This window comes from Natrix helvetica (genome assembly GCF_964273705.1).
Source record: "Natrix helvetica genome assembly, chromosome: 1".
In the NCBI taxonomy this organism is placed as follows: Eukaryota; Metazoa; Chordata; class Lepidosauria; order Squamata; family Natricidae; genus Natrix; species Natrix helvetica.
Window position 1 is genome coordinate 66,773,189 of NC_138548.1, and position 12,654 is coordinate 66,785,842.

Below are 12,654 nucleotides of genomic sequence, written 5' to 3' on the forward strand. Positions count from 1 at the left end.
CTAGCTACCTCATTCTTTGTCATCCCCTTCTTTTGCCCTCAATCATTCCCAGCACTAGGCTCTTCTCCAGTGACTCTTTCCTTCTCATTAGGTGGCCAAAGTATTTGAGTTTTATCTTCAGGATCTGGTCTTCTAAAGAGCAGTCAGGGTTGATCTCCTCTAGGACTGACCGGTTTAATCGCCTTGCAGTCCAAGTCACTTTTTTCAGTGCCATTGCAACTTTGAACTGTCATTAAATGAATTGTTGTAAGTTAAGGATTACCTGTTATTTCAAATAATCATTTTACAAATTTTCTTTTCTGTAGAAAAACAGAAGTACATATGATGTTCATGAACTATCTCAAAACCCAACTTTTCTCTCTATTGGCTGACTAAATGGAATATTGTTAGCTATCGCCAGTCACATGCACCCATGGTGTCTGTGTGAATACAAAGTTAGAATATATACAATATAAAGTTAGAAGAATTTTTTTAAAAAATTAAAAAATCTGAAAATGCATATAGTGAACAAAGCGAATTTCAAAAATTTGTCCTGATCATTTAGTGCCTGGTTTACCTATTAAAAATGTAGTACTTGAATTCCAAATTATACATAGATAATAGCGCTCCGTGCGCTCTTGACGTTTAGTCATGCTGGCCACATGACCACGGAGACATCTTTGCACAGCACTGGCTCCTCGGCTTAGAAAAGGAGATGAGCACCGCCCCCTAGAGCCAGAAACGACTAGCACACATGTTTGGGGAAACCTTTACCTTTTTATTGTAGAAAAATATATAGCCTTCCTAAAGTCAGGAAGAAGCAAATATTCAGCCATGACTCCTTAAAGTAAAAAGTAATAATAAATTATTATTCATTATTTATTATTACTTAATAAATTATTAATACATACGTTACTTGGGATATATGGGCTTCTTTTCTTTGCAGAAAGTCTGAACTCCATTTGAGTTTCCTGCCAGAGAAAGAAGAAGACAACATATTATTTATAGTTCCAGTTTCAAATCTTTGAAACAGTTTTCAGGAGACAGATGAAAATAGACATTTGCCAAAAATTGTATCTCCTCATTCTCCAGTGGACTTTTGCCCATAGAAACCTAGAATCCAATAGAAGATAGATGGAAAAATAATTCACATAGCACTTTGGGAAAGAAAACCCTGCAACAAATCCACTTTTCTTTGTGCAGAGAATTTTTTCCATTTATTTTAAAATTACTTCAGCACACAAATCAATGACTTGAGTTTTTGCCTACCCAATAAAATGATATAGCGAAAATTACATACTTCTGCACAAAGCTGTCTCATGAAACGCTGATATTTATTGTGCTTGGACTATAAATATTTATGCATACACTTTGAAGGTAGCTTTTGAGAGTGCTACACTTCTCCTAACAGACTGCTTTCACACTTAATTCTTTTACTATAGTCAAAATAATTGTACAAGGAATTCTTAAAACAATGCAATTTTAATCTGAAATTAACAATCTTTCACAATTTGAGTAATAAACAAAAATTATATAGGAGAAAATGGTTGTATAATTGTCACCTAGGCATTTGACTTTTTTATTACATGTATGCACAATGACTTAATTTATGCATTTATTTTTATTTAATTTCCCAAATTATTGGTAAATTAAATTACCATTTCAGCCATCAACCAATTAGGGAAGTTTACAATATTACAATATCTAAAGAAGAATAAAACAGAGAAAAATAGTTAATAACAATTTCATAAAATAACGATATACAAATAATCTCATAGTTTATATATGCCTGTTTATATAAATCCTGCTAAAATGAAGATATATTCCATTATCCATGGCTTCAATTATTATTTTCCTGAGAAATCTAGTTATTTACTTATCAAGGAGTCATAACCATTATATTAAAAAGTGGAGCTCCCTATTTTTGGCCTTAAGTATCCATACAACCTTTTGAAATAAATTGTTAAATACGAATAGAACTTGATAAAATGAATCTGCAGTTATAGGTTTTATTGATTTGATATATACAGTAATTCTCGCTGACAGTTAAATCACTAGGGATACATCAATTCTGCAGTCCTAATTTCTTTCTAAAAACCTAGTAATCTAAAGTGGTTGCTCTTAAGAAAGTCTCTAAAATGGAATTGTGTAAATGGGATGCAAACTTTATAACTGATCTGTAGGCCAGGACACACTGAATTATTATTATGAGTACCTATTTTATGTTTGCTCTGTGGTAAATTATCTGAGATACAGATAAAACAATCAATTTTGTCCCTTCATATATGAAATATGAAATGCTAGGTTTAATTCAGTGCCTAAGATGCTGAGCTTGTCAATCAGAAAGGTCGGCAGTTTGGCAGTTTGAATACCTAGTGCCACGTAATGGTGTGAGATCCCATTACTTGTCCCAGCTTCTGCCAACCTAGCAGTTCGAAAACACGTAAAAATGCAAGTAGAAAAATAGAGACCACTTTTGTGGGAAGGTAACAGTGTTCTGTGCGCCTTCGGCTTTTAGTCTTGCCGACCACATGACCAAGTGGTTGAAAATACGGTAGTTTGATAGACTGGCATCATTTAGCTCTACAGCATTTGGGAATCAAAATAAATGTGCTGCTTCATGTTATTACCATACTTTTCAGAGTATAAGATGCACCTCCCCCCCCCACAAAGAGCATGGAAATGTTGGTGTGTCTTATACACTGAATACAGCCATTTTTGGCCTCCCAAAGCCCCACCTCTGCACCCCATTTTTGCAAAAAAAAATGGTGAAAAACAGGTGTTTTGCCTTCTCCCAGCCTCCAGAAGCACTCTGCAGGCCTCAGCAGGGCTGAGGGAAGGCAAAAACGCCTCTGTTTTTGCAGAAAATGGTCCATTTTCCACATAAACGGGGGCATTTTTGTCTTCCCCCAACCCTGCTCAAGCCTGAAGAGTGCTCCTGGGGGCCGTGGAAGACAAACACTTTTTTTCTTACTGACCTCTTCGAAATCTTAGTAAACCGGTGCATGTTGTAGTCCGAAAAATACATTACATTTCAGGCTCTCCAGTATATCCATAAGATCCAACTTACTGTAGTGCTTAAGGCATCATACTACAGACGGGGGGACCAGGAATTGTAGCCTTGCCTTAGACACCAAATCAGCTGGCTGATCTTGGAGAAGATCACTTCTATCAGCCTTAGGAAGAAGGCAATAACAAATCACTTCCAAAAAACCTTGCCAAGAAAGTTGTTAAGGCATTGTCAAAAGCCAACACCAACTCAAAGACAAAAATAATTTTAAAAATGCTGAACTCCGTTGCTGAGGATTCTAAAATGATGGTGCAAATATATGCAATAGTCCTATATATGTTCCAAAGGGCTTATTGGTAATCTTCCAAGAGCTCCTTATCCAGTGTTCCCTCTTGGCAACATGGAAAAGGTCTCCAAAGATTCTCCAATCAGGTAAATGTTTTGGTTCTACTTAATTAAGAAAGCCTTATTAAAAGCAAAGAGTAGTGACCTTAGAGACCCCATAGTCCTTATTTGTTAGTTCATTAGGGTTAAGTTTATATAGGCACCCATCTCAAATGTATGACTCTGAGTGGCTTAGGTTTTACATTTGATAATAATTTAATTTTGTACATTAAAAATGTGTATTCCAGATAGGGCCAGTTTATTTTATTTATTAAATTTATTTGCTGCCCATCTCATTTCAAAGACTGGACAATGATCTACTTTAAATGGCTAAGTTCTAAATCAGCCATCTGTAGAATGTATGTGTTTCTGTTTTTTAGTAAAAACAATGGATAAATGCCTTTAAAATGTTCACACCAGTTATTCTGTCAATAAACGAATAATGGTTTACAGACAGCTTTGAGGCAAATACAATATATGCATCAAGCACCATAATTGGACATAATGTTTGTACGTGGACTGAAGAGGAAATGTATTGAAGGTGAAGATGATATTGAAGGAAGTTTTACTGGCTTTAAAGCTATTCCTTCGTATAACCTTCAGCGGCAGTCACTGCTAGACATGTCATTGGTAAAACTTCAGCTCTGCCACATGCTTGTTGAACCTAATCTGTATTGTTCAGTGCTTATAGCAAACACTGTATGGCAGATCCAAGAAGAAATGACTCAAGATGGAAGTTGGCAGATGATAAATCCTCAGAGTACAGGACCAGCCTCTCTGGACTGTCTTGTTTCAACAGATATTCTCTGTCGTTCTTCCAAAGAGCAAACTGAAGAAAAGCTTGCTCAAGAATATAGTGGTTTCTCTAAGAATTTTGAGGACACACAATCACAAGAGAATGTAGACATCTTAAGGCCTGCTGTACTACAAGCATCCAGAAGCTTGCAGGGAAACATGTGGGAGATGGATAGCATTCCAGAAAATAGAGTAAACTTCCATAAGTCATCATTAGATCAAATATTTGAAACGTTAGAAACTAAAACTTCTGACGCTGTTAAAGATATTTTTTCAGAAGTTGACAGTTCTTATTACAATCTTGATACTGTATTAACAGGGATGACAGGCAATACATAAATGGGACACTGTGATGTTCTTGAAACCTTTCCTCAAGGAGCCACAAATTGTAATTCTAACTGTAAGTCTGATCTTAATGAGCTTGATCATTTTGTAGAGATTCTGGTTGAATCTTGAAACTAATAAAAATCCCTTGAAGAAGCTAGGTTGTAAACAATAAAACTTTTTGAGATATTTTGTTCTCTTAAACCTGGACGTGATCTTCCCTTACAGACTTGCCCCCAATTCACATCATTTTGCAAAATTGAGTTCATTTATAAAATTAACTCACAATTTGTAGTGTTCAGTTTTGTTAAGTATACATTTTAGTGGCCACAGTTCAGAGATAATCAAAAGCATACATTTAAATTGCCATGCCCAAGCTTTTTAAAAATTAATTTAAATCTACTACAACCCATTCTATATCACAAATTACTTTGGGACCTCCTTAATTTTCAGCAGCACATTGATATGTCAAAAGATCTCTAGGTGTAATCATGTACTCTGTATTCTGACCATGCATTTTTCTATTTTTGAGGCCTAACTTACCAGGAGGCTGTTCTAACATTAAGGGCAAATTAGTATATCAGGATTCTTCTTTCTTGCTTATCTCATAACTGCAGGGTGCAACTGTTAAAGACACTCCAGTCTTTAAAATACCACAAATGAAGGCAAATCCCATAATGTCTAGTTTAGGAGTGCTTCCTGCAGCCTACCAGAACCTTGAGATTGTACCACCACCATTCAGAAACAAGTGATCACCATGAGTACATTATTTCCCAGAAGTATTTTCTTTTTTTAAAAAATATATTTTTATTGTTTTTACATTTAAAACAATGCAATGCTGCGGGGTCAGGGTGATCATATATTCACATTATGTACAGCTGGTTTCAACCATTAACAGTTATTCTACTTAATACATTGTCTGTCCTTCTGTTCGATCGCCATATATACATTTGTTCCAGTCTTGTCATCTTAACTTATACCAGTCATAAAATCGATTCCATACCTCAAAATATTCTGATCCAGAAGTATTTTCTTAACCACCCCAGAAAAAGGGGCAGAACTAAAAGTTTCAGTGCATCACTTCTAGTGGTATCATCAAACTGAAGGGACTAAGTTGCAGCCTAGCCCTACAAAAATTATTAATAATTTCAAATTAATTCAAATTAAGAAACTTTCAACTACCCCTGGCATTAGTGCCTGCTGTTTTGTTTTATGGAATTAATTTGGTATAAAGAAAAAAATGCTTTGTTTTTCCCTCCTTAATTTCACATAAATGCTATGTTCTGTAAGTTTATTTACCACATGAGCTCTTGAAAAAATTGTAAAGCAGCTATTTCTCATTTTCTTAGTTTTTTCTGTTTTTTCTTTTTAAAATTATAGCTTTTTTTAAAAAAAGTATCAGTGTTCAGAATATTATAGCTATTTTCTGAAGATATATTTTTGCTATGAATTGTCTCAAAACTGCTTATTTAATATCTTGAAATATTTGCAGTTGTATTTTTTAATTGTTTTGAAAATGACCATTGTCTTACCTGAAGGGTCGTTTTCAGGGCGCTGTGAAGGAGAGTCCAAGCAAGGGTAAATACAGCCAATCTGCCCAGAACTGAATTGAAACTTTAAGCCACTCCTCTGGTGCTGATTATCTTCAGATTTTTTCAATGAAGACGTGGAACTGTTGCGCGCTGAGAAGTCCAACAATGGAAACAAATCCAACAAGGAAACAAACCAACTGGAACCGTAAATGTTTGAACTGTCACCAGCGGAACCAGATCCCAGGGTGGGGTGGACCCTCCTTCGCAGCGCCCTTAAAACGACCCTTCAGGTAAGCCAACGGTCATTTTCCAGGGCGCTGCTCTGGAGAGTCCAAGCAAGGGACATGCCCAAGCTAATTGTCACTAGGGTGGGAAGCAGCAACATTCAGGGTCGCTCCGCTGGTGTGAATGCCCTGAAGAACTCGCTTCCCGAATGCTCCTTCCGCTGACGCAAAGCTGTCCAACTTATAATTCCGGACAAACAGGGACAGCGAAGTCCAGGTGGCCGCCTTGCAAATTTCCTCAATCGGTGCCTGGGTCGCCCAGGCAGCCGTGGTGGCTGCGCTCCTGGTTGAATGCACTGTAATGTGGCTAGGTACAAGTTTGGACTAGCCAATCTAGAATTGAAGAGAAACTTGAAGCACGTCCACTGGGCTAGCTGAATTGAAAAAAACTGAAGATAATCAGCACCAGAGGCGTGGCTTAAAGTTTCAATTCAGTTCTGGGCAGATTGGCTGTATTTAACCCTTGCTTGGACTCTCCAGAGCAGCGCCCTGGAAAATGGGACTTTTCTCCCTTATAACTGACTACCCCTGCATAGTGCAGTACAGTAGAAGTATGTGTAATTGTTAACTACAAGCTGAGCTGTTATCGGCATTCAGACTTGAAGTAGAGTATTAGAAATAAAGTTATTCTTGAAACCTAACATCTGAGGAAGAGCTTCCAATAGGCTTCAGGAACACTTGATGCATTTAAACTTCACTTCAAGCCATGTTTTTGTTATCTTCAAGCATAAGTTATATGGGTTTTTGTTGTTACCCAGCAGGAGCCGTTGGAGCTGCAACCAGACTCCGACAGCGAGGGGCCTGATGAGTCGGCTCTGGAAGATGTGGACGACCCTGGACAGAGTTCCGAGTCCGAGTAGGGATCAGAGAGGTTGGTTGGTCACCAGGAGGCGCCTGAGGCATGGAGCAGCAGTGAAAGCCAAAGGGAGTGTGCTCCTGATGTCATGCCTTGGAGCAGTGGGGAGGAGACAAAGGAGTTGGTCCTGGATGCTCGGCAACGAAGGGCTAATAGACGTAGAGAACAACTACACAGATACAGAAGATAATTGGACCCAGGTGGTTGTAATTAGGCTCCTCTCAAGATTGTATAAAAGGAGGGACTTCCTGGAGGCTGGTTGCAGGATTCAACTTAATTATCAACACTGGAAAAGCTCTCGCCTGTTTCTTATCTTGGAAGTCTGGATTGCTGCTAAGGTCTAGTCAGTGTGTTAATTTACTGTGAATAAACCGTCTAGCAGTCTTGTCTTGGAGTGCTTTGGTGTACGAAGAGGGGGGTCAGAACAGTTTTATTTATAAATATTTATATAACTATGTCATCAAACAAATTACTGGCTGAAATTTACCATTTACTTTTATATTTAGGGGAAAACACCCCTTTATTGCACTAATTACTAACCAACTGTTACACAGGCCTTCGAGTTCTCCAAACTTAAATTGTTCTATTTGCCAGTCTGTAAATGTGCATTCCTGTGAGTCCTTATAAACATTTTATCTCAGCAAATTATTATTTAAGAGAAACATACATTCACATCCATGTAATTATCTACTAAAAATTCTAGTGCATGCCATTTATAATAAATTGCCCATTTTTTCCTTGTTAACTGGAGATATAGGTAAAACAATTGCAAGGTGAGGAAAAAAAGAACTAAACAATTATTTTCAGCAAAATAAAAATTTGCTTCAATATCAATATAACTATTACCATCATAGGCCATTTTAGCTATTTTGCATTTGTTCCCTGTGATTAAAATTGGATTGGCTGCTTGTTTAACATAAATTATTTGAAAATAGTTTCTCTGGTGACGCTGAGATCAAATATAGATTTCAAAATATTGGAAACATTTTCTCCCAGCATGTCATAGATGCAGTATATCTTTGTGTAAAGGAAGTTAACCCTAACTCTAACCAGTAAGGTTCATTATGCACAATTAAAGCAACTGTTCTATGCATAAAGATCCATGTCTTCTGTGTACATCATTAAATGTCTTTGTCTTGGTTTATATATTAGAACTTAAGACCATTTTGCATGATTATCCCTTCCTGAGATTTAATGGGGCAGCTTATATGAAAGTAGCTTCATGACTGTGGCCTTAATAATTTAAGTGCTTTTGAAACAGCTAATTTGAAAATAGCACTGTATGTTTTTTAATCTTGGCAAGTACTGTCTAATTTTGTAATTCAGTTTTGTGACAGACCACATAATTTGTAAGGAGATCTTTCTTAAACATTTGGAAGTGACTAATATCTTTTTATATTAAAGTTGAATATGAAATAACAATATATAATAAAATCAACATATTAACATACTATACATTCTGAAACAGGTCCTACAGTATTTGAACATATAATGCATTAAATCCATTAAAATGTAATGCATGTTTTTCCCCCTAATATTTTGGAAAAGAGGCTAAGTGGTTTAAAAAGACAAATAAGCTACAGCTGCCTAGAGTTATCAGCTTGGTTCCTTATTAGCCAGAGAAAGGACTGTTTCAGAGAATTTGCTTTGCTATTCTCTGCCAAATAGAACTTTCACCTTCTAACAGTTGCCCTTTAATTGGAATATTACGAGTAACACATTCCATCCTACCCTCAGCAGGAGACTAAGATATTAACTTCCATTCAAAGAATTCTAGGAAGAGAACATACTTTTTTATGTCTTGTCATTAATTTGTAAACTGTCAAGCATGCCTCCTTCAATATCCAAGAAAGGAAAACCTCAACTCCATTTTAATAGAGATAAAGTAATTTTACTAGATATGAAGTGAAAACAGCTAAAGGAAAGCAAGATCTGAGCCAGAAAGGCGGAAACATACACATATCAAATGTTTACCCAGCACCCTCCCCCCAATTTCCCAACCCATTGTCCAATCTGCAACTCCCTAAGGTGTCATGTGGGGTGCATCTTCCAACAGCCTCATCAAGTTGGTATGCGGAACGGTTGGCCTTGACCAAGTCCAAACATCAGTCACCAGCATGTGCAGAAGATGGTGAGAACAAGACTCCTCCAGTACAATATAATTCCCTCCCTAATACTATGTACCCCCCCCATTCCTATGGCAGCCGATAGCAATCAAGCGTAGCAAGCAAAACAGAGGCTGACATCCGGGCCTCCTTCAGAAAGAGATATCACACCTGCAGGAAAAGAGAGAGGGAAAACAATACAAAATAACAACATAGTATATACATCTATCATAAAATCAAGCCCTAACATGAGATTTGTCAACCCATTCAGCCTGGGAAGGGGGAAAATGTTTCCAGGAGACCAAATACTGAATGCGACCTCTATGTTTTCTGGAGTCCAAGATTTCTTTTAACTTCAAAATGTTGCTATCCCTCAATAAGAATAGGGACTGGAGGTGAAGGCTGAGGTGGACAAAACGAAGAGATGTGCTCCAGTTTTAACAGGTTCAATGAAACACAGGATAAATTCTGCTAAGGTTCTTTGGCAACTCCAATTTCACCGATACAGGATTTATAATTTTCACAGTGGGGAACGGACCTATGTACTTTGGGCCCAAATTCTTCTATTTTTGTGTGGTTTGCAGGAACTTAGTGGACAAAAACATCCTACCCCCAACTCTGTACTCTTTTGGCTTTGTTCTTTTCTTATCCACTTGTTTTTTGTGAGCTTCGTGAGCTGCATCTAATGTTTTGCAGGTCATGGGCTAAAAGTGCCGAAGTTGATCACTCCATTCAGATAAGGATAAAATTTGCAGTTTCTCCTGAGGCAATTCAGGAATCAGTACAAAGTCCTGCCCAACACTACTTTAAAAGGGGTCATGCCAGTACTGCTGTGAACAGAATGATTGTACACCACCTCTGCATGTGGTAACAGTTCCGCCTAATTATCCTGTTGATAGTTGATGAAACATCAACTATAGTTGATGAAACATCTGAGGTACCGAGTTACTCCATTCACAAGCTCCATTAGTCTGATGATGGTGGGTGGAACTTACCCCTGGGCGGATCTAATCAATTTCAGGAACTCTTTCCAAAAGAAGGAGGTGAATTGAACCCCCCTGTCTGAAATTATGCGTTCAGGGATACCATGTAACCTATATATATGTGAAATAAACAATTTAGCCAAAGACTTCGCCAACGGGATCTTGGAGCAAGGCACAAAATGAACCTGTTTGGAAAACAAATCGGTGATAACCCAAATAATGGTATATCCTAGACTTTCCGGTAGTTCAACAATAAAGTCCATTGAGATCTCCTTCCATGGGGCTCCAGGACGGGCGACACTTTGGAAGAGACCCTGGGGCATTCCTGGTGGTCTTTTCGCAGCCGCACAGATGGGACAACTGGCTAGGTAGGAGTCAATGTCTTTTTTCAATGAAGACCACCAAAATTGCCTCTTAATCAAATGCAAAGTCTTTACAAATCCAAAATGGCCCGCCAGTCTGGAATAGTGGGCCCGTTGAAGAACGACAGGTTTCAGGTTAGCAGGAACATAAAGTTTAGCCCCCATCCAAGCCAATCCATCCTTCATGGTGCATTCATCACAATGTTTCATGAACCAATCATCGGATTCAAGACGCTCCTTGAGTTTGTTCATTAGGTCCATATTCACATCCAGGTTCTGGCTTCTAGTAACCATTGGGGCAGACAGATTCTTAGCTGGGATGACTGGATGAACCACAATCAGTTTGGAGCTGTTGTACTGGGGAAGCCTGGACAGGGAATCGGTCATAAAGTTCTTCCCCCCAGGATGTATTTCAGGGTAAAGTTGAAATGGTTGAAGTGTTGTGCCCAACGCACTTGTTTAGGTGACAGTTTACGCAGGGTTTTCAAGGCTTCTAAATTTGTATGATCAGTCCATACTTCAAAAGGGTGTTTTGCCCCCTCTAGGAAGTATCGCCAGGTCATCAAAGCCCATCTGACAGCAAAAGCTTCCTTTTCCCATATGGCCCATCTGCTCTCTGCAAGCTTATGTGAGGTGTAAGCGCACGGTTGCAATATACCCTCAGCGTTTGTTTGAAGTAATACTGTTCCCACCGCCACGTCACTGGAATCAGCCTGTACCATGAATGCCGCATCCATATCAGGGTGTTTCAAAACCGGTTCTGCTGCAAAGAGTCGCTTTAATTTCTCAAAAGTGACTTGACACTCCATAGTCCAGTTCAGAGGCTTCCCCGGCTTCGGTTTTGTTTCTCCTTAAGATTTTAGAAGATTCGTAATGGGCAGAGCGATGCTAGTGAAAGGGGGAATAAACTGACAATAAAAATTTGCAAATCCCAGAAAACTTTGCAATTGCTTGCGGGTGCGAGGAGGTGCCCAGTCAGTGACAGCCTGGACTTTTGCTGGGTCCATTTCGATGCCTTTGTGGGAGATACGGTATCCTAGGTAATCGATCTTCTCCTGATGAAATTCACATTTAGATAATTTGGCATAAGTTCAGCAGCCCAGAGTTTCTTGAGTGCACCAACATCACATGTTCCTCGTGTGTTTCCATGTAGATAAGGATGTCATCAAGGTAGACTAGCACGCCTTTGTACAGGTGCTCATGCAAAACTTCATTTATTAATTGCATGACAACTGCTGGCGCCCCCTGCAGTCCAAATGGGAGTACTCTGAATTAGAAGCATCCAAAAGGGCAGTTGAAAGCAGTTTTCCACTTATCTCCCTCCTTGATTCTGACCCTGTAGTAAGCTTCTCTTAGGTCCAACTTCGTGAAAATATTCCCCTTCCCCAAGTGGGCCAAGATATCCTTCATGAGTGGCAGAGGGTATACATTTTCCATGCAAATTCCATTAAGGTTTTTGTAATTCACACATAAACAAAAGGAGCCATCTTTCTTTTCTCTGAACAATACAGATGTGGCCATCCGTGGCCTAGCTAGTTGTATGAAACTCCTTTTTAAATTTTTGTCAATAAACTTTCGCAATTCCTCCATTTCACATGGTGTTATCAAGTAAATTTGGGGTTTAGGGAGCTTTTCCCCTGGGATGATCTCGATGCTGCAATCAGTAGCGTGGTGTGGGGGGGGGGCAATTTGTCGGAAGCCCTTTCACTGAAAACCTCCTTGAGGTCCCAATATTCATTGGGGATTTTCCCTTCTCCTTTAATCTTTTCCTGCACTGCGGCAGCTAGTTTTGTTTCGGCATTGGCTATGTGGGACTTCCTCCCCTTCCCCTCAGGGGGTTTAGCGGAACGAATGTGCAACCACCTCTCCTCCAGTTCACGTAAGGGTTCCATTTCCATAGCCACGGTAATCCCAATATGAGGGGCCAATCCATCCCAGGTGCCACGATGAAACTCAAGGTTTCTTGGTGATCCCCCATTCACATTTCTATTGGTTCAGTTACAAAATGGGCAGGGGCACCCCCAGCAATTGACCCATCCA

General features: G+C 38.9%; 1 protein-coding gene across 1 annotated transcript; it reads left to right on the forward strand.

The window, feature by feature from the left end:
* Positions 1-3,877: 3,877 nt before the first annotated feature.
* LOC309384198 (cell division cycle-associated protein 4-like) lies at positions 3,878-4,507 on the forward strand (the record flags this gene model as incomplete). Its single annotated transcript, XM_081937427.1, has 1 exon — positions 3,878-4,507. The coding sequence occupies one exon, from the start codon at positions 3,878-3,880 to the stop codon at positions 4,505-4,507; it is 630 nt and encodes a 209-aa protein (XP_081793553.1).
* Positions 4,508-12,654: the final 8,147 nt, after the last annotated feature.